Source organism: Salvia miltiorrhiza, chromosome 4 (genome assembly GCF_028751815.1).
Source record: "Salvia miltiorrhiza cultivar Shanhuang (shh) chromosome 4, IMPLAD_Smil_shh, whole genome shotgun sequence".
NCBI classification, from domain to species: Eukaryota; Viridiplantae; Streptophyta; class Magnoliopsida; order Lamiales; family Lamiaceae; genus Salvia; species Salvia miltiorrhiza.
Genome location: NC_080390.1, coordinates 16,634,317 through 16,660,456, shown reverse-complemented (window position 1 = coordinate 16,660,456; position 26,140 = coordinate 16,634,317). Strand labels below are relative to the sequence as shown.

The window sequence follows — 26,140 nt, the reverse complement described above, 5'->3', positions numbered from 1 at the left end:
TGTCGATAAATTGAATTCGTCTTGGAAAAATCAAGAAGAATTCGAAACTCTCAAGAGAGAATAAAAACTCACAATTTGATTAAAGGCAGGCTGATTTTCGTCCAACATGTAGCAGCCATATATATAGGCAAAACTAAACCTAGTCTAATAAAGAAACAACTTAAAAATAAGCCCTAATAAGCCAAACAAGGCCCTTACTTTAAAACTCGAAATTAACAAGGCCCTTAAACAAATGGGCTGCGAAATAAAGCTAAATAAATAAAATGAAGTCTTTCAAACTTCGACCCACTCGCACGTAATAAGATTAATCAAACACGGGCTCAATTCGCCAACTCCACAATCTCCAATTAGCTTCTTGATCAACTCTTGCTTCCAAGCTCCTTCAACTAAGATCATCAAGCTCTCCTTGAACTTCTTGGCTCGAGCTCTTGTAACTAGACCAACAGGAACATGCACCGGGTCTTGCACCAACGAACCTTCGGCTGCATCATTCCCCTCCTCTTGAAGAGGATTTGTCCTCAAATCCAAAGCATCACCTACATCAAAAGGACTCAAATCAGTCACATTAAAAGAAGCACTCACATTATATTCACCTGGTAAGTCCAACTTGTAGGCATTATCATTGATGCGCTCCAACACTTGGAATGGTCCATCGCCTCTAGGAAGTAACTTGGATCTCCGCTGCAATGGAAACCTTTCCTTGCGCATATGCAGCCATACCCAATCACCGGGCTCAAACACCACTTTGCGACGCCCTTTGTTGCCTTGCTCAGCGTACTGCTTCTTGCGCCTCTCAATGTTCATCAGTGCATTCTCATGAATCTGCTTCACAAAATCAGCCCTCTGCTTTCCATCAAGGTTAGTATGCTCATGTAACGCCCCCATCCCTTGCGAATAGGAGATGCTACCAAAAATATTCTTTTATTTCATTTCTCTAATATTAATTTAAGTATAGGCTATAAAGAAAAAAATAGAAAAAGAATTTCCTTTTTGATTATACAGCCTATACTTAAATTAATATTAGAGAAATGAAATAAATTAATATTTTGGGTAGCATCTCCTATTCGCAAGGGATGAGGGCGTTACAGTGTGGTATCAGAGCAGGTCTACGTTCCTGTAGACTTGCGTCTGAAATATATTTATTAGTAAAGTATATGAATTGTTGTGACATGCTTTGAATCGGGAGAGAATGTGGTTCGTGGCTGCTGCTCTATGCCGACTCCAAGGTAATATGTATTTATTAAATGATTTTATATTGCTTAACATTATGATGTGAGTATTAAATGATTGTGTTGAAATTTTTATGACAGTTTGATCGTATCAATTTGAATTATGTGAAAGAATAAGTGTGTCCACAAGAGACAAAGAATGATTTTAATGTTTAGTTGATACGATTAATGAATATTTTTGGTAGCATCTCCTATTCGCAAGGGATGGGGGCGTTACAGCTCATGCTCAGGTAAAGGAGATAAATCCAATGGAGTCAAAGGATTAAATCCATACACAATCTCATAAGGCGAATACTTAGTAGCAGAATGAATAGAACGATTATATGCAAACTCAACATGAGGCAAACACTCTTCCCAAGACTTAATGTTCTTCTTGATAATAGCTCTAAGCAAAGTAGACAAAGTCCTATTCACTACTTCGGTTTGACCATCAGTTTGTGGATGACAAGTAGTAGAAAACAAAAGTTTCGTACCTAACTTACACCACAAAGTCTTCCAAAAGTAACTCAAGAACTTCGAATCCCTATCAGAAACAATAGTCCTGGGCATGCCATGCAATCTAACAACCTCTCTAAAGAACAGATCAGCGATATGAGATGCATCATCAGATTTATGACATGGAATGAAATGTGCCATCTTAGAGAATCGATCAACCACAACAAAGATGGAATCTCTACCATGCCTCCTAGGCAAACCTAACACGAAATCCATAGAAATATCAATCTAAGGTGCTGTAGGAATGGACAATGGTGTATACAATCCATGGGAACTCACCCTAGACTTAGCTTGTTTACATGTAACACATCGACCACAAATTCTTTCAACATCTCGTTTCATATGAGGCCAAAAGAAATGCTCTTGCAGAATAGCTAAAGTCTTAGCAATGCCAAAATGTCCCATCCATCCCCCACCATGAGACTCAAGCAATAACAAATCACGTAGAGAACACTTAGGAACACACAACTTACTCTTTCGAAAAAGATAGCCATCATGCCTAAAATACTCTCCACTAGCAGATCTCTCACATGCTCGATAAAGCTCACCAAAATCATCATCATGCTCATACAAACTCTTAATGCACTTAAAACCAAGCAACTTGGCATCTAAAGTAGAGATCAAGGCATGCCTCCGAGAAAGTGCATCAGTCACTACATTCTCTTTACCTTGCTTGTATTTGATGACGTAGGGAAACGTCTCTATGAACTCCATCCACCTTACATGCCTCTTGTTCAACTTGTGCTGCCCCTTCAAGTGTTTCAACGATTCATGATCCGTGTGAATGACGAACTCATTGGGCCACAAGTAGTGCTGCCACGTTTGCAAAGCTCTCACTAAGGCGTACAGCTCCTTATCATACGTGGGATAGCTTAACGTCGCTCCATTTAGCTTTTCGCTGAAGTACGCAATGGGTCGTCTCTCTTGCATCAAAACTTGATGCATGCCATGGAGGCCCAAGTTACGTTGCATATGTGGGCTGATTTAATAGAGTCTTTTATTTTGTTTTATCTTATAATTTTCGTGGGTTATGTTAGGGTGGCTGAAATTAGGCCTTAGTTGAGTCAATTTTGAGTTGTATACCTTGTTTTGTGATGCATGCCATGGAGGCCCAAGTTACGTTGCATATGTGGGCTGATTTAATAGAGTCTTTTATTTTGTTTTATCTTATAATTTTCGTGGGTTATGTTAGGGTGGCTGAAATTAGGCCTTAGTTGAGTCAATTTTGAGTTTTATACCTTGTTTTGACTAAGGATATAGGAATTCGGAATTCAGAATTCGCTTTGATACCAGATGATACGATCCTTGCCGATCGATCGAACAGAACGCACGCGGAAGACTGAACTTGAACGGAAAGGATGGAAATCCCAAAACCTCTGAATCTAACCCACGGAATGATTTAGGCGAACGAATCCCTAAACCCCAACGTGCAGTTGACGCAGCAACTCGGGGACGCTGAATGACACCCGACGAGGGTTGGTTGACTCGCCGTTACGTCGATAATTGAATTCGTCTTGGAATAATCAAGAGGAATTCGGAATTCTCAAGAGAGAAATAAAAACTCACAAGTTTATTGATAAAAGTAGGCTCTAAATTTCGTCCAACACAAAGCCTTATATATAGGCAAAGTAAAGACTAAACCTAACTTGACTAACAAGCAAAAGACACCCTAATTTTCGTCCATCATATAGGCAAAGTAAAGACTAAACCTAACCTGGCTCTGATACCAAGATGATATGATCTTTGCCGATCAAATCGAATACGCAAGCGGAAGACTGAAAAACGAACAGAAGATGGAATCCCAAAACCTCTGAATCTAACCCACGGAATGATATAGGAATGCCCTATACCCCAACGTGAAGTTGACGCAGCAACTCGGGGACGCTGAATGACACCCGACGAGGGTTGGTTGACTCGCCGTTACGTCGATAATTGAATTCGTCTTGGAACAATCAAGAGGAATTCGGAATTCTCAAGAAAGAAATAAAACTCACAAGTTTATTGATAAAAGTAGGCTGTAAATTTCGTCCAACACAAAGCCTTATATATAGGCAAAGTAAAGACTAAACCTAACTTGACTAACAAGCAAAAGACACCCTAATTTTCGTCCATCATAAAGACTACAAATAAGGTATGTGAAAACCTAACCAAACTAGGAGAATAAACATGGAAAATAACTCCTAATCTAATAAGGAAACATATCCTTAGTCAAAACAAGGTATAAAACTCAAAATTGACTCAACTAAGGCCTAATTTCAGCCACCCTAACATAACCCACGAAAATTATAAGATAAAACAAAATAAAAGACTCTATTAAATCAGCCCACATATGCAACGTAACTTGGGCCTCCATGGCATGCATCATTCCCCTCCTCAAATCCAAGTCGTCAATCCAAATGCCGGGATCAAAAATCAAATTTTCGTTCCTTGCATTAATTGACTGTTGGACCATAGCTTTTCTCCCTTGTGCATTATTCTTCTTCTTCGGCTCTAACTCTGACTTCTCTTGAACCTTGAACCGCAACACAATGATCAGCCTCTCCTCATTCACGGCCCACATCCAATCACAAGCCCTTGCAAGAAATGACTTCTGCATAAACCCAATCTCCTTTTTATCTATGGGCTGCTCCTTTTCAACGCCCTTAGCTTGCGTCAAAGCCTTTGCTTCATCGGTCTCCTCCAATTGTGGCCTATCGGAATCGGTCTCCTCACCTTGGAGAGTAACAACCTCTCTATCAATCTCCACTTCAACCTGCATCTCCTTTTTCTCTACCGGCTGCTCCCTAGACATCTCCTCATCCGCCTCCATGTGCAGTTGCTGCAGTTTCACGTGATCCTCATAAATTTGTTGAGGACTAAGGGAAACAAGTGCCAACTTCTTTTGCTTATACGCGAAGGAGTACTTATTGGTGACTCCATCCTGAGTAGCTTGTCTATCAAACTGCCACGGTCTACCCAACAAAATATGGGTCGCCTGCATGGGAACAACATCGCACAAAACCTCGTCTTCATACCTCCCCAAGCTAAAAGACACTTTCACTTGCTTGGTGACCTCGACGACGCCGGGCGCATTCAGCCATTGCAAACGATATGGTTTGGGGTGATTCAACTCGGGCAGCCCCAATCTCGTCACCATGAACTGACTCACCATATTCGTGCAACTTTCGCTATCAATGATCACACTGCACAACTTGTCTTGGACAAGAACTCTCGTGTGAAAGAGATTCTCCCATTGCTCGCTCTCATTGGATCCAAAACCTTGACATGTACGACACTTTGTATCTCGATTGCAACCATCAAAAACTGCCGGATGGTTGTGATTTGTAGAACTGACACTCATACTCTCTCAAGAACGTAAAGACCCAAACAGAAAAACAAAACAATGGATAATTTCGACCCTTACGAAACCTGGAAAACTGATACCAGATGATATGATCTTTGCCGATCAAATCGAATACGCAAGCGGAAGACTGAAAACGAACAGAAGATGGAATCCCAAAACCTCTGAATCTAACCCACGGAATGATATAGGAATGCCCTATACCCCAACGTGAAGTTGACGCAGCAACTCGGGGACGCTGAATGACACCCGACGAGGGTTGGTTGACTCGCCGTTACGTCGATAATTGAATTCGTCTTGGAACAATCAAGAGGAATTCGGAATTCTCAAGAAAGAAATAAAACTCACAAGTTTATTGATAAAAGTAGGCTGTAAATTTCGTCCAACACAAAGCCTTATATATAGGCAAAGTAAAGACTAAACCTAACTTGACTAACAAGCAAAAGACACCCTAATTTTCGTCCATCATAAAGACTACAAATAAGGTATGTGAAAACCTAACCAAACTAGGAGAATAAACATGGAAAATAACTCCTAATCTAATAAGGAAACATATCCTTAGTCAAAACAAGGTATAAAACTCAAAATTGACTCAACTAAGGCCTAATTTCAGCCACCCTAACATAACCCACGAAAATTATAAGATAAAACAAAATAAAAGACTCTATTAAATCAGCCCACATATGCAACGTAACTTGGGCCTCCATGGCATGCATCATTTTGACTAAGGATATGTTTCCCTTATTAGGTTAGGAGTTATTTTCCATGTTTATTCTCCTAGTTTGGTTAGGTTTTCCCATACCTTATTTGTAGTCTTTATGATGGATGAAAATTAGGGTTTAGATTAGGTTTAGTTGTTTCCTTATTAGACTAGGTCTCTTTATTGTTGCCTATATATAGGCCTCTTGTTATGAATGAATGATCAACCAATTTTATATCAAATTTCGTGAGTTATCACTTCTCCTTGAGAGTTTCGAATTTTCTCTTGTATATTCCAAGAGAGTTCATTTATCCGGCGTAACGGCGAGTCAACCATCCCTCGTCGCGTGTCATTCATCGTCCCCGAGTTGCTGCGTCAACTTCACGTTGGGGTTTAGGGATTCGTTCGCCTAAATCATTCCGTGGGTTAGATTCAGAGGTTTTGGGATTCCATATTTTATCTATCTTTAATTCCATCTTCTGTTCGTTTTTCAGTCTTCCGCTTGCGTATTCGAATTGATCGGCCAGGATCGTATCATTTGGTATCAGAGCGGCGTTTCGTATCCAGATTTTCGCAGGAAATCAAGTTCTGGCAGTCTCCGAAAAACGGCCATAACTTTCTGTACAGACCTCGGATTAAGGCAAAACAAGTGGACACAGAAAGCTCTCTCGAAGACGAAGAAGTCGTATTTCTGGGAAAAATACGATTGGAGGACGTTTGATGCTTAAAACGAAGGGTTGAAGTTGGCTGACCTGTTCAGTGACGAATTGATAAATTCCTAGGAATTCTTCAGGAGTATGACTGGAGTCGATTTACCTACATATATGGTGGAAGAGCTGAAGAAAATCATAGAGAATGCGTTTAAGCCTATTCATGAGAGGTTAGATTTAATTGAGCAATCTCAACGGAGACCGGATCAGAATTTTCTTCAGTCAATTAGGCGTCCTCGAAAGGGTCTTATGAAAGAAGAAAAATCTTACGAGGAAGAGTTCGAGAATGCTTCTCGACAATTTTATAGCTGCAAGAAAAGGCGAGATGAAGCAAGGGATCTTGAGAATATCAAGTTGAAAAATATTCCATCAATCCAAAAGAAACACGATCATAAATCGTATCTTGGAGGGGAGTGGGATAATTGGATCTATGAAGAGAATCAGTCATTGCCAATGCAACAACTAGAAGACACCGTCACTCTCAACCCGACAAGCCACCGTTTGAATCCAAAGAAGATGAATGTTGAAGTGGAAGTCGTGGCGTATATCAATGAAGAGGCATGTTTGAATCCAAAGGAGTTGGTGGAAGTTGATAGAGAGGTTGATGTCAAAGATGATGAGTCTACTCCTAAGTTGCTAAAATTGAAGGATTCAAGTGACGAAGTGCTTGAGGAATCTACTCCAACTACTTTGGAAGCAAAGGCTTTGGCGCAAGCTAAGGGCGTTGAAAAGGAGCAGCCCATAGATAAAAAGGAGATTGGGTTTATGCAGAAGTCATTTCTTGCAAGGGCTTGTGATTGGATGTGGGCCGTGAAGGAGGAGAGGCTGATCATTGTGTTGCGGTTCAAGGTTCAAGAGAAGTCAGAGTTAGAGCCGAAGAAGAAGAATAATGCACAAGGGAGAAAAGCTATGGTCCAACAGTCAATTAATGTAAGGAACGAAAATTTGATTTTTGATCCCGGCATTTGGATTGACGACTTGGATTTGAGGACAAATCCCTTTCAAGAGGAGGGGTATGATGCATGCCATGGAGGCCCAAGTTACGTTGCATATGTGGGCTGATTTAATAGAGTCTTTTATTTTGTTTTATCTTATAATTTTCGTGGGTTATGTTAGGGTGGCTGAAATTAGGCCTTAGTTGAGTCAATTTTGAGTTGTATACCTTGTTTTGACTAAGGATATGTTTGCCTTATTAGATTAGGAGTTATTTTCCATGTTTATTCTCCTAGTTTGGTTAGGTTTTCCCATACCTTATTTGTAGTCTTTATGATGGACGAAAATTAGGGTTTAGATTAGGTTTAGTTGTTTCCTTATTAGACTAGGTCTCTTTATTGTTGCCTATATATAGGCCTCTTGTTATGAATGAATGATCAACCAATTTTATATCAAATTTCGTGAGTTATCACTTCTCCTTGAGAGTTTCGAATTTTCTCTTGTATATTCCAAGAGAGTTCATTTATCCGGCGTAACGGCGAGTCAACCATCCCTCATCGCGTGTCATTCATCGTCCCCGAGTTGCTGCGTCAACTTCACGTTGGGGTTTAGGGATTCGTTCGCCTAAATCATTCCGTGGGTTAGATTCAGAGGTTTTGGGATTCCATATTTTATCTATCTTTAATTCCATCTTCTGTTCGTTTTTCAGTCTTCCGCTTGCGTATTCGAATTGATCGGCCAGGATCGTATCAAAACTGCACCAACACCAACACCAGAAGCATCACATTCAATCTCAAAAGATTTAGAAAAGTTAGGAAGAGATAATACCGGGGCGTGGGTCAATTTGTACTTCAACAACGCAAACACCTCCTTTGCGCCTTTTCCCACTTGAACTCTATATTCTTCTTGATGACTTCGGTTAACGGTGCTGCAACACTGCTAAAATGAGGCACGAATCACCGATAAAAGCTAGCAAGTCCATGAAAACTTCTAACTTCTCCAATGCTCTTGGGAGTCGGCCACTATTGGATAGCTCGTATCTTCTCCTCATCAACCTGTACTCCCTGTGCACTAACAACAAAACCAAGAAACACAAGTTTGTCCGTACAAAATGTGCACTTCTTAAGGTTAGCAAACAACTTTTCTTTCCTAGGCACATCCATAACAGACCTCAAATGCTCAACATGTTCAACATGACTTTTGCTATATACTAGGATATCATCAAAATAGACAACAACACATCTGCCAATAAAAGAACGCAAAACATGATTCATAAGACGCATGAACGTACTAAGTGCATTAGTCAATCCAAAAGGCATAACTAACCACTCATACAAACCAAGTTTTGTTTTAAAGACAGTTTTCCATTCATTTCCTTCTTTAATCCTAATTTGATGGTATCCACTACGCAAATCAATCTTGGAAAACACGCAAGAACCATGCAACTCATCCAGCATATCATCTAATCGAGGAATAGGATGGCAAAACTTTATTGTGATGTTATTAATGGTTCGGCAACTCAAGGTCGAATCCTTCTTGGGTACGAGTAGAACAGGTACCGCACAAGGACTCAAACTCTCCCTCACGTGCCCTTTGGCCAATAACTCGCCAATTTGCCTCTCCAACTCCTTTGTCTCTTCCGAATTGGTTCGGTAAGCTGGTCGTGATACGATCCTTGCCGATCGATCGAACACAACGCACGCGGAAGACTGAACTGGAACGGAAAGGATGGAAATCCCAAAACCTCTGAATCTAACCCACGGAATGATTTAGGCGAACGGATCCCTAAACCCCAACGTGCAGTTGACGCAGCAACTCGGGGACGCTGAATGACACCCGACGAGGGTTGGTTGATCTCGCCGTTACGTCGATAAATTGAATTCGTCTTGGAAAAATCAAGAAGAATTCGAAACTCTCAAGAGAGAATAAAAACTCACAATTTGATTAAAGGTAGGCTGAAAATTCGTCCAACACATAGTAGATAGGCACAACTAAACCTAGTCTAATAAGGAAACAACTTAAAAACAAGCCCTAATAGGCCAAACAAGGCCCTTACTTTAAAAATCCGAAAATTAACAAGGCCCTAACTAATGGGCTGCGAAATAAAGCTAAGTAAATAAAAATTGAAGTCTTTCACACTTCGGCCCACTCGCACGTAATAAGATTAATCAAACACGGGCTCAATTCGCCAACTCCACAATCTCCAATTGGCTTCTTGATCAACTCTTGCTTCCAAACTTCTTCAACTAAGATCATCAAGCGCTCCTTGAACTTCTTGGCTCGAGCTCTTGTAACTGGACCAACAGGAACATGCACCGGGTCTTGCACCAACGAACCTTGGGCTGCATCATTCCCCTCCTCTTGAAGAGGATTTGTCCTCAAATCCAAAGCATCACCTACATCAAAAGGACTCAAATCAGTCACATTAAAAGAAGCACTCACATTATACTCACCTGGTAAGTCCAACTTGTAGGCATTGTCATTGATGCGCTCCAACACTTGAAATGGCCCGTCGCCTCTAGGAAGTAACTTGGATCTCCGCTGCAATGGAAACCTTTCCTTGCGCATGTGCAGCCATACCCAATCACCGGGCTCAAACACTACTTTGCGACTTCCTTTGTTGGCTTGCTCGGCATACTGCTTCGTGCGCCTCTCAATATTCAGCCTTGCCTTCTCATGAATCTGCTTCACAAAATCAGCCTTTTTCTTGCCATCAAGGTTAGTATACTCATGCTCAGGTAAGGGAGATAAATCCAATGGAGTCAAAGGATTAAATCCATACACAATCTCAAATGGTGAAAATTGAGTAGCAGAATGAACAGAACGATTATAAGCAAACTCAACATGAGGCAAACAATCTTCCCAAGACTTAATGTTCTTCTTGATAATAGCTCTAAGCAAAGTAGACAAAGTCCGATTCACTACCTCTGTTTGACCATCAGTTTGTGGATGACAAGTAGTAGAAAACAAAAGTTTAGTACCCAACTTACACCACAAAGTCTTCCAAAAGTAGCTCAAGAACTTCGAATCCCTATCAGAAACAATAGTCCTAGGCATGCCATGCAATCTAACAATCTCTCTAAAGAATAGATCAGCTACATGAGATGCATCATCAGATTTATGACATGGAATGAAATGTGCCATCTTAGAAAATCGATCAACAACCACAAAGATGGAATCTCGACCACGCTTAGTCCTAGGCAAACCTAACACAAAATCCATAGAAATATCAATCCAAGGTGCTGTAGGAATAGGCAATGGTGTATACAATCCATGGGAACTCACTCTAGACTTAGCTTGTTTACATGTAACACATCGACCACAAATTCTCTCAACATCACGTTTCATATAAGGCCAAAAGAAGTGCTCATGCAGAACAGCTAAAGTCTTAGCAATGCCAAAATGTCCCATCAAACCCCCACCATGAGACTCAAGCAATAACAACTCACGTAAAGAACATTTAGGAACACATAACTTATTCTTCCTAAAAAGATAGTCATCATGCCTAAAATACTCTCCACTCGCAGCTCTCGCACATGCTAGATAAATCTCACCAAAATTAGCATCATGCTCATACAAACTCTTGATACACTCAAAACCAAGCAACTTAGCATCTAAGGTAGAGATCAAGGCATACCTCCGAGAAAGTGCGTCAGCCACCACATTCTCTTTACCTTGCTTGTATTTGATGACGTAGGGAAACATCTCAATGAATTCCATCCACCTCGCATGCCGCTTGTTCAACTTGTGCTGCCCCTTCAAGTGTTTCAACGACTCGTGATCCGTGTGAATGAATGACGAACTCATTGGGCCACAAGTAGTGCTGCCACGTTTGCAAAGCTCTCACCAATGCGTACAGCTCCTTATCATACGTGGGATAACTCAACGTCGCCCCGTTTAGCTTCTCGCTGAAGTACGCAATGGGTCGTCTCTCTTGCATCAACACTGCACCAATGCCAACACCAGAAGCATCACATTCAATCTCAAAAGATTTGGAGAAATTAGGAAGAGATAATACCGGGGCGTGGGTCAATTTGTATTTCAACTGTTGAAATACCTCCTCTTGCGCCTTGCCCCACTTAAACTCCACATTCTTCTTGATGACTTCCGTCAATGGTGCTGCAACACTGCTAAAATGAGGCACGAATCGCCTGTAGAAACTAGCAAGTCCATGAAAGCTTCGAACTGCTGCAACGTTCGTCGGCGTTGGCCATTCTTGGATAGCTCGTATCTTCTCGTCATCAACCTGTACACCCTGCGCACTAACAACAAAACCAAGAAACACAAGCTTGTCCGTACCGAAAATGCACTTCTTAAGGTTAGCAAACAACTTTTCCTTGCGAAGCACATCCATAACAGACCTCAAATGTTCAACATGCTCATCATGATTCTGGCTATAAATGAGGATATCATCAAAGTAGACAACAACAAATCTGCCAATGAAAGCACGCAAAACATGATTCATAAGACGCATGAACGTACTAGGCGCATTAGTCAAACCAAAAGGCATAACTAACCACTCATACAAACCAAGTTTTGTCTTAAAAGCAGTTTTCCATTCATCACCTTCCTTAATCCTAATCTGATGGTATCCACTACGCAAATCGATCTTAGAAAAGACACAAGAACCATGCAACTCATCTAGCATATCATCTAAACGAGGGATAGGATGGCGATACTTTACCGTGATGTTATTGATGGCTCGGCAATCACAGCACATCCTCAAAGACGAGTCCTTCTTTGGTACAAGTAGAACGGGTACCGCACAAGGACTCAAACTCTCCCTCACATGCCCTTTGGCCAATAACTCGCCAATTTGCCTCTCCAACTCCTTTGTCTCCTCCGGATTGGTTCGGTAAGCTGGTCGGTTCGGCAGTGTAGCGCTGGGCACAAAGTCAATCTGATGCTCAATCCCTCGAATTGGTGGTAAACCGGCAGGTGTATCGTCGGGAAAAACATCATCAAACTCCTGCAAAACAGAACGAATAGAAGGGGGTAGAGAAGAGAGATCGTTAGTAATAACCAAGTTCTCCTGATATCGCAACAGCATGATCGGCCTCTCCTCCTGTACACACCACTTCAAATCACTAGCCCGAGCAAGAAATGACTTATGAATCAACCCATTCTCCTTCTTCTCCACGGGCTGCTCCTTTGACTTCACCTTGTCCGCCTCCTTTTGCAATTGCACTTGATCCTCATAAACTTGTTTAGGAGTAAGAGGAACAAGCGACACCTTTTTCTGCTTGTATTCAAATGAATATTTGTTGGTGAAGCCATCATGAATAACACGGCGATCAAACTGCCACGGTCGCCCCAACAGGATGTGGCTCGCTTGCATAGGGATCACATCACACACAACCTCATCCTCATACTTCCCAATGCGAAACGGAACCTTCACTTGCTTCGTCACTTTGATGACGCCTGTCTCATTCAGCCACTGCAAACGATACGGCTTGGAATGCTTCTCCGTGGTCAGCCCCAATCTCTCAACCATGGCTCTACTAGCCACATTCGTGCAACTCCCGCCATCAATGATCACACTACATACCTTGTCTTGAACAAGACATCTCGTGTGAAAGAGGTTCTCTCGCTGCTCTCGCTCATTGGGTTGAGTTTGGACACTCAAGGCTCTCCTAGCTACAAAAAGCTGTCCATTGGGCGCGAAAATCTCCTCACACTCCTCCTCATCATCGGTACCATCTCCATCCTCCAATTTCGGCATATCAGGATCGGTCTCATCACCATCTGTCACGACTTCGCCGTCATCTCTCATGATCATAATTCTCCTGTTCGGGCAGTCACTCATAATATGCCCGAAGCCTTGGCACTTGATATGATCTTTGCCGATCAAATCGAATACGCAAGCGGAAGACTGAAAAACGAACAGAAGATGGAATCCCAAAACCTCTGAATCTAACCCACGGAATGATATAGGCGACTGAATGCCCTATACCCCAACGTGAAGTTGACGCAGCAACTCGGGGACGTTGAATGACACCCGACGAGGGTTGGTTGACTCGCCGTTACGTCGATAATTGAATTCGTCTTGGAACAATCAAGAGGAATTCGGAATTCTCAAGAAAGAAATAAAACTCACAAGTTTATTGATAAAAGTAGGCTGTAAATTTCGTCCAACACAAAGCCTTATATATAGGCAAAGTAAAGACTAAACCTAACTTGACTAACAAGCAAAAGACACCCTAATTTTCGTCCATCATAAAGACTACAAATAAGGTATGTGAAAACCTAACCAAACTAGGAGAATAAACATGGAAAATAACTCCTAATCTAATAAGGAAACATATCCTTAGTCAAAACAAGGTATAAAACTCAAAATTGACTCAACTAAGGCCTAATTTCAGCCACCCTAACATAACCCACGAAAATTATAAGATAAAACAAAATAAAAGACTCTATTAAATCAGCCCACATATGCAACGTAACTTGGGCCTCCATGGCATGTATCATTCCCCTCCTCAAATCCAAGTCGTCAATCCAGATGCCGGGATCAAAAATCAAATTTTCGTTCCTTGCATTAATTGACTGTTGGACCATAGCTTTTCTCCCTTGTGCATTATTCTTCTTCTTCGGCTCTAACTCTGACTTCTCTTGAACCTTGAACCGCAACACAATGATCAGCCTCTCCTCATTCACGGCCCACATCCAATCACAAGCCCTTGCAAGAAATGACTTCTGCATAAACCCAATCTCCTTTTTATCTATGGGCTGCTCCTTTTCAACGCCCTTAGCTTGCGTCAAAGCCTTTGCTTCATCGGTCTCCTCCAATTGTGGCCTATCGGAATCGGTCTCCTCACCTTGGAGAGTAACAACCTCTCTATCAATCTCCACTTCAACCTGCATCTCCTTTTTCTCTACCGGCTGCTCCCTAGACATCTCCTCATCCGCCTCCATGTGCAGTTGCTGCAGTTTCACGTGATCCTCATAAATTTGTTGAGGACTAAGGGAAACAAGTGCCAACTTCTTTTGCTTATACGCGAAGGAGTACTTATTGGTGACTCCATCCTGAGTAGCTTGTCTATCAAACTGCCACGGTCTACCCAACAAAATATGGGTCGCCTGCATGGGAACAACATCGCACAAAACCTCGTCTTCATACCTCCCCAAGCTAAAAGACACTTTCACTTGCTTGGTGACCTCGACGACGCCGGGCGCATTCAGCCATTGCAAACGATATGGTTTGGGGTGATTCAACTCGGGCAGCCCCAATCTCGTCACCATGAACTGACTCACCATATTCGTGCAACTTTCGCTATCAATGATCACACTGCACAACTTGTCTTGGACAAGAACTCTCGTGTGAAAGAGATTCTCCCATTGCTCGCTCTCATTGGATCCAAAACCTTGACATGTACGACACTTTGTATCTCGATTGCAACCATCAAAAACTGCCGGATGGTTGTGATTTGTAGAACTGACACTCATACTCTCTCAAGAACGTAAAGACCCAAACAGAAAAACAAAACAATGGATAATTTCGACCCTTACGAAACCTGGAAAACTGATACCAGATGATATGATCTTTGCCGATCAAATCGAATACGCAAGCGGAAGACTGAAAACGAACAGAAGATGGAATCCCAAAACCTCTGAATCTAACCCACGGAATGATATAGGAATGCCCTATACCCCAACGTGAAGTTGACGCAGCAACTCGGGGACGCTGAATGACACCCGACGAGGGTTGGTTGACTCGCCGTTACGTCGATAATTGAATTCGTCTTGGAACAATCAAGAGGAATTCGGAATTCTCAAGAAAGAAATAAAACTCACAAGTTTATTGATAAAAGTAGGCTGTAAATTTCGTCCAACACAAAGCCTTATATATAGGCAAAGTAAAGACTAAACCTAACTTGACTAACAAGCAAAAGACACCCTAATTTTCGTCCATCATAAAGACTACAAATAAGGTATGTGAAAACCTAACCAAACTAGGAGAATAAACATGGAAAATAACTCCTAATCTAATAAGGAAACATATCCTTAGTCAAAACAAGGTATAAAACTCAAAATTGACTCAACTAAGGCCTAATTTCAGCCACCCTAACATAACCCACGAAAATTATAAGATAAAACAAAATAAAAGACTCTATTAAATCAGCCCACATATGCAACGTAACTTGGGCCTCCATGGCATGCATCATTTTGACTAAGGATATGTTTCCCTTATTAGGTTAGGAGTTATTTTCCATGTTTATTCTCCTAGTTTGGTTAGGTTTTCCCATACCTTATTTGTAGTCTTTATGATGGACGAAAATTAGGGTTTAGATTAGGTTTAGTTGTTTCCTTATTAGACTAGGTCTCTTTATTGTTGCCTATATATAGGCCTCTTGTTATGAATGAATGATCAACCAATTTTATATCAAATTTCGTGAGTTATCACTTCTCCTTGAGAGTTTCGAATTTTCTCTTGTATATTCCAAGAGAGTTCATTTATCCGGCGTAACGGCGAGTCAACCATCCCTCGTCGCGTGTCATTCATCGTCCCCGAGTTGCTGCGTCAACTTCACGTTGGGGTTTAGGGATTCGTTCGCCTAAATCATTCCGTGGGTTAGATTCAGAGGTTTTGGGATTCCATATTTTATCTATCTTTAATTCCATCTTCTGTTCGTTTTTCAGTCTTCCGCTTGCGTATTCGAATTGATCGGCCAGGATCGTATCATTTGGTATCAGAGCGGCGTTTCGTATCCAGATTTTCGCAGGAAATCAAGTTCTGGCAGTCTCCGAAAAACGGCCATAACTTTCTGTACAGACCTCGGATTAAGGCAAAACAAGTGGACACAGAAAGCTCTCTCGAAGACGAAGAAGTCGTATTTCTGGGAAAAATACGATTGGAGGACGTTTGATGCTTAAAACGAAGGGTTGAAGTTGGCTGACCTGTTCAGTGACGAATTGATAAATTCCTAGGAATTCTTCAGGAGTATGACTGGAGTCGATTTACCTACATATATGGTGGAAGAGCTGAAGAAAATCATAGAGAATGCGTTTAAGCCTATTCATGAGAGGTTAGATTTAATTGAGCAATCTCAACGGAGACCGGATCAGAATTTTCTTCAGTCAATTAGGCGTCCTCGAAAGGGTCTTATGAAAGAAGAAAAATCTTACGAGGAAGAGTTCGAGAATGCTTCTCGACAATTTTATAGCTGCAAGAAAAGGCGAGATGAAGCAAGGGATCTTGAGAATATCAAGTTGAAAAATATTCCATCAATCCAAAAGAAACACGATCATAAATCGTATCTTGGAGGGGAGTGGGATAATTGGATCTATGAAGAGAATCAGTCATTGCCAATGCAACAACTAGAAGACACCGTCACTCTCAACCCGACAAGCCACCGTTTGAATCCAAAGAAGATGAATGTTGAAGTGGAAGTCGTGGCGTATATCAATGAAGAGGCATGTTTGAATCCAAAGGAGTTGGTGGAAGTTGATAGAGAGGTTGATGTCAAAGATGATGAGTCTACTCCTAAGTTGCTAAAATTGAAGGATTCAAGTGACGAAGTGCTTGAGGAATCTACTCCAACTACTTTGGAAGCAAAGGCTTTGGCGCAAGCTAAGGGCGTTGAAAAGGAGCAGCCCATAGATAAAAAGGAGATTGGGTTTATGCAGAAGTCATTTCTTGCAAGGGCTTGTGATTGGATGTGGGCCGTGAAGGAGGAGAGGCTGATCATTGTGTTGCGGTTCAAGGTTCAAGAGAAGTCAGAGTTAGAGCCGAAGAAGAAGAATAATGCACAAGGGAGAAAAGCTATGGTCCAACAGTCAATTAATGTAAGGAACGAAAATTTGATTTTTGATCCCGGCATTTGGATTGACGACTTGGATTTGAGGACAAATCCCTTTCAAGAGGAGGGGTATGATGCATGCCATGGAGGCCCAAGTTACGTTGCATATGTGGGCTGATTTAATAGAGTCTTTTATTTTGTTTTATCTTATAATTTTCGTGGGTTATGTTAGGGTGGCTGAAATTAGGCCTTAGTTGAGTCAATTTTGAGTTGTATACCTTGTTTTGACTAAGGATATGTTTGCCTTATTAGATTAGGAGTTATTTTCCATGTTTATTCTCCTAGTTTGGTTAGGTTTTCCCATACCTTATTTGTAGTCTTTATGATGGACGAAAATTAGGGTTTAGATTAGGTTTAGTTGTTTCCTTATTAGACTAGGTCTCTTTATTGTTGCCTATATATAGGCCTCTTGTTATGAATGAATGATCAACCAATTTTATATCAAATTTCGTGAGTTATCACTTCTCCTTGAGAGTTTCGAATTTTCTCTTGTATATTCCAAGAGAGTTCATTTATCCGGCGTAACGGCGAGTCAACCATCCCTCATCGCGTGTCATTCATCGTCCCCGAGTTGCTGCGTCAACTTCACGTTGGGGTTTAGGGATTCGTTCGCCTAAATCATTCCGTGGGTTAGATTCAGAGGTTTTGGGATTCCATATTTTATCTATCTTTAATTCCATCTTCTGTTCGTTTTTCAGTCTTCCGCTTGCGTATTCGAATTGATCGGCCAGGATCGTATCAAAACTGCACCAACACCAACACCAGAAGCATCACATTCAATCTCAAAAGATTTAGAAAAGTTAGGAAGAGATAATACCGGGGCGTGGGTCAATTTGTACTTCAACAACGCAAACACCTCCTTTGCGCCTTTTCCCACTTGAACTCTATATTCTTCTTGATGACTTCGGTTAACGGTGCTGCAACACTGCTAAAATGAGGCACGAATCACCGATAAAAGCTAGCAAGTCCATGAAAACTTCTAACTTCTCCAATGCTCTTGGGAGTCGGCCACTATTGGATAGCTCGTATCTTCTCCTCATCAACCTGTACTCCCTGTGCACTAACAACAAAACCAAGAAACACAAGTTTGTCCGTACAAAATGTGCACTTCTTAAGGTTAGCAAACAACTTTTCTTTCCTAGGCACATCCATAACAGACCTCAAATGCTCAACATGTTCAACATGACTTTTGCTATATACTAGGATATCATCAAAATAGACAACAACACATCTGCCAATAAAAGAACGCAAAACATGATTCATAAGACGCATGAACGTACTAAGTGCATTAGTCAATCCAAAAGGCATAACTAACCACTCATACAAACCAAGTTTTGTTTTAAAGACAGTTTTCCATTCATTTCCTTCTTTAATCCTAATTTGATGGTATCCACTACGCAAATCAATCTTGGAAAACACGCAAGAACCATGCAACTCATCCAGCATATCATCTAATCGAGGAATAGGATGGCAAAACTTTATTGTGATGTTATTAATGGTTCGGCAATCACAACACATCCTCAAGGTCGAATCCTTCTTGGGTACGAGTAGAACAGGTACCGCACAAGGACTCAAACTCTCCCTCACGTGCCCTTTGGCCAATAACTCGCCAATTTGCCTCTCCAACTCCTTTGTCTCTTCCGAATTGGTTCGGTAAGCTGGTCGTGATACGATCCTTGCCGATCGATCGAACACAACGCACGCGGAAGACTGAACTGGAACGGAAAGGATGGAAATCCCAAAACCTCTGAATCTAACCCACGGAATGATTTAGGCGAACGGATCCCTAAACCCCAACGTGCAGTTGACGCAGCAACTCGGGGACGCTGAATGACACCCGACGAGGGTTGGTTGATCTCGCCGTTACGTCGATAAATTGAATTCGTCTTGGAAAAATCAAGAAGAATTCGAAACTCTCAAGAGAGAATAAAAACTCACAATTTGATTAAAGGTAGGCTGAAAATTCGTCCAACACATAGTAGATAGGCACAACTAAACCTAGTCTAATAAGGAAACAACTTAAAAACAAGCCCTAATAGGCCAAACAAGGCCCTTACTTTAAAAATCCGAAAATTAACAAGGCCCTAACTAATGGGCTGCGAAATAAAGCTAAGTAAATAAAAATTGAAGTCTTTCACACTTCGGCCCACTCGCACGTAATAAGATTAATCAAACACGGGCTCAATTCGCCAACTCCACAATCTCCAATTGGCTTCTTGATCAACTCTTGCTTCCAAACTTCTTCAACTAAGATCATCAAGCGCTCCTTGAACTTCTTGGCTCGAGCTCTTGTAACCTGGACCAACAGGAACATGCACCGGGTCTTGCACCAACGAACCTTGGGCTGCATCATTCCCCTCCTCTTGAAGAGGATTTGTCCTCAAATCCAAAGCATCACCTACATCAAAAGGACTCAAATCAGTCACATTAAAAGAAGCACTCACATTATACTCACCTGGTAAGTCCAACTTGTAGGCATTGTCATTGATGCGCTCCAACACTTGAAATGGCCCGTCGCCTCTAGGAAGTAACTTGGATCTCCGCTGCAATGGAAACCTTTCCTTGCGCATGTGCAGCCATACCCAATCACCGGGCTCAAACACTACTTTGCGACTTCCTTTGTTGGCTTGCTCGGCATACTGCTTCGTGCGCCTCTCAATATTCAGCCTTGCCTTCTCATGAATCTGCTTCACAAAATCAGCCTTTTTCTTGCCATCAAGGTTAGTATACTCATGCTCAGGTAAGGGAGATAAATCCAATGGAGTCAAAGGATTAAATCCATACACAATCTCAAATGGTGAAAATTGAGTAGCAGAATGAACAGAACGATTATAAGCAAACTCAACATGAGGCAAACAATCTTCCCAAGACTTAATGTTCTTCTTGATAATAGCTCTAAGCAAAGTAGACAAAGTCCGATTCACTACCTCTGTTTGACCATCAGTTTGTGGATGACAAGTAGTAGAAAACAAAAGTTTAGTACCCAACTTACACCACAAAGTCTTCCAAAAGTAGCTCAAGAACTTCGAATCCCTATCAGAAACAATAGTCCTAGGCATGCCATGCAATCTAACAATCTCTCTAAAGAATAGATCAGCTACATGAGATGCATCATCAGATTTATGACATGGAATGAAATGTGCCATCTTAGAAAATCGATCAACAACCACAAAGATGGAATCTCGACCACGCTTAGTCCTAGGCAAACCTAACACAAAATCCATAGAAATATCAATCCAAGGTGCTGTAGGAATAGGCAATGGTGTATACAATCCATGGGAACTCACTCTAGACTTAGCTTGTTTACATGTAACACATCGACCACAAATTCTCTCAACATCACGTTTCATATGAGGCCAAAAGAAGTGCTCATGCAGAACAGCTAAAGTCTTAGCAATGCCAAAATGTCCCATCAAACCCCCACCATGAGACTCAAGCAATAACAACTCACGTAAAGAACATTTAGGAACACATAACTTATTCTTCCTAAAAAGATAGTCATCATGCCTAAAATACTCTCCACTCGCAGCTCTCGCACATGCTAGATAAATCTCACCAAAATCAGCATCATGCTCATACAAACTCTTGATACACTCAAAACCAAGCAACTTAGCATCTAAGGTAGAGATAATGGCATACCTCCGAGAAAGTGCGTCAGCCACCACATTCTCTTTACCTTGCTTGTATTTGATGACGTAGGGAAACATCTCAATGAATTCCATCCACCTCGCATGCCGCTTGTTCAACTTGTGCTGCCCCTTCAAGTGTTTCAACGACTCGTGATCCGTGTGAATGAATGACGAACTCATTGGGCCACAAGTAGTGCTGCCACGTTTGCAAAGCTCTCACCAATGCGTACAGCTCCTTATCATACGTGGGATAACTCAACGTCGCCCCGTTTAGCTTCTCGCTGAAGTACGCAATGGGTCGTCTCTCTTGCATCAACACTGCACCAATGCCAACACCAGAAGCATCACATTCAATCTCAAAAGATTTGGAGAAATTAGGAAGAGATAATACCGGGGCGTGGGTCAATTTGTATTTCAACTGTTGAAATACCTCCTCTTGCGCCTTGCCCCACTTAAACTCCACATTCTTCTTGATGACTTCCGTCAATGGTGCTGCAACACTGCTAAAATGAGGCACGAATCGCCTGTAGAAACTAGCAAGTCCATGAAAGCTTCGAACTGCTGCAACGTTCGTCGGCGTTGGCCATTCTTGGATAGCTCGTATCTTCTCGTCATCAACCTGTACACCCTGCGCACTAACAACAAAACCAAGAAACACAAGCTTGTCCGTACCGAAAATGCACTTCTTAAGGTTAGCAAACAACTTTTCCTTGCGAAGCACATCCATAACAGACCTCAAATGTTCAACATGCTCATCATGATTCTGGCTATAAATGAGGATATCATCAAAGTAGACAACAACAAATCTGCCAATGAAAGCACGCAAAACATGATTCATAAGACGCATGAACGTACTAGGCGCATTAGTCAAACCAAAAGGCATAACTAACCACTCATACAAACCAAGTTTTGTCTTAAAAGCAGTTTTCCATTCATCACCTTCCTTAATCCTAATCTGATGGTATCCACTACGCAAATCGATCTTAGAAAAGACACAAGAACCATGCAACTCATCTAGCATATCATCTAAACGAGGGATAGGATGGCGATACTTTACCGTGATGTTATTGATGGCTCGGCAATCACAGCACATCCTCAAAGACGAGTCCTTCTTTGGTACAAGTAGAACGGGTACCGCACAAGGACTCAAACTCTCCCTCACATGCCCTTTGGCCAATAACTCGCCAATTTGCCTCTCCAACTCCTTTGTCTCCTCCGGATTGGTTCGGTAAGCTGGTCGGTTCGGCAGTGTAGCGCTGGGCACAAAGTCAATCTGATGCTCAATCCCTCGAATTGGTGGTAAACCGGCAGGTGTATCGTCGGGAAAAACATCATCAAACTCCTGCAAAACAGAACGAATAGAAGGGGGTAGAGAAGAGAGATCGTTAGTAATAACCAAGTTCTCCTGATATCGCAACAGCATGATCGGCCTCTCCTCCTGTACACACCACTTCAAATCACTAGCCCGAGCAAGAAAGGACTTATGAATCAACCCATTCTCCTTCTTCTCCACGGGCTGCTCCTTTGACTTCACCTTGTCCGCCTCCTTTTGCAATTGCACTTGATCCTCATAAACTTGTTTAGGAGTAAGAGGAACAAGCGACACCTTTTTCTGCTTGTATTCAAATGAATATTTGTTGGTGAAGCCATCATGAATAACACGGCGATCAAACTGCCACGGTCGCCCCAACAGGATGTGGCTCGCTTGCATAGGGATCACATCACACACAACCTCATCCTCATACTTCCCAATGCGAAACGGAACCTTCACTTGCTTCGTCACTTTGATGACGCCTGTCTCATTCAGCCACTGCAAACGATACGGCTTGGAATGCTTCTCCGTGGTCAGCCCCAATCTCTCAACCATGGCTCTACTAGCCACATTCGTGCAACTCCCGCCATCAATGATCACACTACATACCTTGTCTTGAACAAGACATCTCGTGTGAAAGAGGTTCTCTCGCTGCTCTCGCTAATTGGGTTGAGTTTGGACACTCAAGGCTCTCCTAGCTACAAAAAGCTGTCCATTGGGCGCGAAAATCTCCTCACACTCCTCCTCATCATCGGTACCATCTCCATCCTCCAATTTCGGCATATCAGGATCGGTCTCATCACCATCTGTCACGACTTCGCCGTCATCTCTCATGATCATAATTCTCCTGTTCGGGCAGTCACTCATAATATGCCCGAAGCCTTGGCACTTGATATGATCTTTGCCGATCAAATCGAATACGCAAGCGGAAGACTGAAAAACGAACAGAAGATGGAATCCCAAAACCTCTGAATCTAACCCACGGAATGATATAGGCGACTGAATGCCCTATACCCCAACGTGAAGTTGACGCAGCAACTCGGGGACGCTGAATGACACCCGACGAGGGTTGGTTGACTCGCCGTTACGTCGATAATTGAATTCGTCTTGGAACAATCAAGAGGAATTCGGAATTCTCAAGAAAGAAATAAAACTCACAAGTTTATTGATAAAAGTAGGCTGTAAATTTCGTCCAACACAAAGCCTTATATATAGGCAAAGTAAAGACTAAACCTAACTTGACTAACAAGCAAAAGACACCCTAATTTTCGTCCATCATAAAGACTACAAATAAGGTATGTGAAAACCTAACCAAACTAGGAGAATAAACATGGAAAATAACTCCTAATCTAATAAGGAAACATATCCTTAGTCAAAACAAGGTATAAAACTCAAAATTGACTCAACTAAGGCCTAATTTCAGCCACCCTAACATAACCCACGAAAATTATAAGATAAAACAAAATAAAAGACTCTATTAAATCAGCCCACATATGCAACGTAACTTGGGCCTCCATGGCATGCATCATTCCCCTCCTCTTGAAAGGGATTTGTCCTCAAATCCAAGTCGTCAATCCAAATGCCGGGATCAAAAATCAAATTTTCGTTCCTTGCATTAATTGACTGTTGGACCATAGCTTTTCTCCCTTGTGCATTATTCTTCTTCTTCGGCTCTAACTCTGACTTCTCTTGAACCTTGAACCGCAACACAATGATCAGCCTCTCCTCATTCACGGCCCACATCCAATCACAAGCCCTTGCAAGAAATGACTTCTGCATAAACCCAATCTCCTTTTTATCTATGGGCTGCTCCTTTTCAACGCCCTTAGCTTGCGTCAAAGCCTTTGCTTCATCGGTCTCCTCCAATTGTGGCCTATCGGAATCGGTCTCCTCACCTTGGAGAGTAACAACCTCTCTATCAATCTCCACTTCAACCTGCATCTCCTTTTTCTCTACCGGCTGCTCCCTAGACATCTCCTCATCCGCCTCCATGTGCAGTTGCTGCAGTTTCACGTGATCCTCATAAATTTGTTGAGGACTAAGGGAAACAAGTGCCAACTTCTTTTGCTTATACGCGAAGGAGTACTTATTGGTGACTCCATCCTGAGTAGCTTGTCTATCAAACTGCCACGGTCTACCCAACAAAATATGGTCGCCTGCATGGGAACAACATCGCACAAAACCTCGTCTTCATACCTCCCCAAGCTAAAAGACACTTTCACTTGCTTGGTGACCTCGATGACGCCGGGCGCATTCAGCCATTGCAAACGATATGGTTTGGGGTGATTCAACTCGGGCAGCCCCAATCTCGTCACCATGAACTGACTCACCATATTCGTGCAACTTTCGCTATCAATGATCACACTGCACAACTTGTCTTGGACAAGAACTCTCGTGTGAAAGAGATTCTCCCATTGCTCGCTCTCATTGGATCCAAAACCTTGACATGTACGACACTTTGTATCTCGATTGCAACCATCAAAAACTGCCGGATGGCTGTGATTTGCAGAACAGACACTCATACTCTCTCAAGAACGTAAAGACCCAAACAGAAAAACAAAACACTGGATAATTTCGACCCTTACGAAACCTGGAAAACTGATACCAGATGATATGATCTTTGCCGATCAAATCGAATACGCAAGCGGAAGACTGAAAAACGAACAGAAGATGGAATCCCAAAACCTCTGAATCTAACCCACGGAATGATATAGGAATGCCCTATACCCCAACGTGAAGTTGACGCAGCAACTCGGGGACGCTGAATGACACCCGACGAGGGTTGGTTGACTCGCCGTTACGTCGATAATTGAATTCGTCTTGGAACAATCAAGAGGAATTCGGAATTCTCAAGAAAGAAATAAAACTCACAAGTTTATTGATAAAAGTAGGCTGTAAATTTCGTCCAACACAAAGCCTTATATATAGGCAAAGTAAAGACTAAACCTAACTTGACTAACAAGCAAAAGACACCCTAATTTTCGTCCATCATAAAGACTACAAATAAGGTATGTGAAAACCTAACCAAACTAGGAGAATAAACATGGAAAATAACTCCTAATCTAATAAGGAAACATATCCTTAGTCAAAACAAGGTATAAAACTCAAAATTGACTCAACTAAGGCCTAATTTCAGCCACCCTAACATAACCCACGAAAATTATAAGATAAAACAAAATAAAAGACTCTATTAAATCAGCCCACATATGCAACGTAACTTGGGCCTCCATGGCATGCATCATTCCCCTCCTCTTGAAAGGGATTTGTCCTCAAATCCAAGTCGTCAATCCAAATGCCGGGATCAAAAATCAAATTTTCGTTCCTTGCATTAATTGACTGTTGGACCATAGCTTTTCTCCCTTGTGCATTATTCTTCTTCTTCGGCTCTAACTCTGACTTCTCTTGAACCTTGAACCGCAACACAATGATCAGCCTCTCCTCATTCACGGCCCACATCCAATCACAAGCCCTTGCAAGAAATGACTTCTACATAAACCCAATCTCCTTTTTATCTATGGGCTGCTCCTTTTCAACGCCCTTAGCTTGCGTCAAAGCCTTTGCTTCATCGGTCTCCTCCAATTGTGGCCTATCGGAATCGGTCTCCTCACCTTGGAGAGTAACAACCTCTCTATCAATCTCCACTTCAACCTGCATCTCCTTTTTCTCTACCGGCTGCTCCCTAGACATCTCCTCATCCGCCTCCATGTGCAGTTGCTGCAGTTTCACGTGATCCTCATAAATTTGTTGAGGACTAAGGGAAACAAGTGCCAACTTCTTTTGCTTATACGCGAAGGAGTACTTATTGGTGACTCCATCCTGAGTAGCTTGTCTATCAAACTGCCACGGTCTACCCAACAAAATATGGGTCGCCTGCATGGGAACAACATCGCACAAAACCTCGTCTTCATACCTCCCCAAGCTAAAAGACACTTTCACTTGCTTGGTGACCTCGATGACGCCGGGCGCATTCAGCCATTGCAAACGATATGGTTTGG

At 42.0% G+C, this 26,140-nt stretch overlaps 2 protein-coding genes across 2 annotated transcripts; both read right to left on the bottom strand.

The window, feature by feature from the left end:
* Positions 1-11,770: 11,770 nt before the first annotated feature.
* On the bottom strand, positions 11,771-14,661 carry LOC131023077 (uncharacterized; the record flags this gene model as incomplete). Its single annotated transcript, XM_057952619.1, has 2 exons — positions 14,023-14,661; positions 11,771-12,847 (listed from the first exon to the last, which is right to left on the bottom strand). Coding segments are annotated over exons 1-2 (1,716 nt in total), but the record flags the coding sequence as incomplete, so codon positions are not given.
* A 6,908-nt stretch (positions 14,662-21,569) lies between these two features.
* On the bottom strand, positions 21,570-24,478 carry LOC131023075 (uncharacterized; the record flags this gene model as incomplete). The annotated part of the gene is made up of 3 exons (XM_057952618.1): positions 24,342-24,478; positions 23,841-24,279; positions 21,570-22,646 (listed from the first exon to the last, which is right to left on the bottom strand). Coding segments are annotated over exons 1-3 (1,653 nt in total), but the record flags the coding sequence as incomplete, so codon positions are not given.
* Between the last annotated feature and the right edge of the window lie 1,662 nt (positions 24,479-26,140).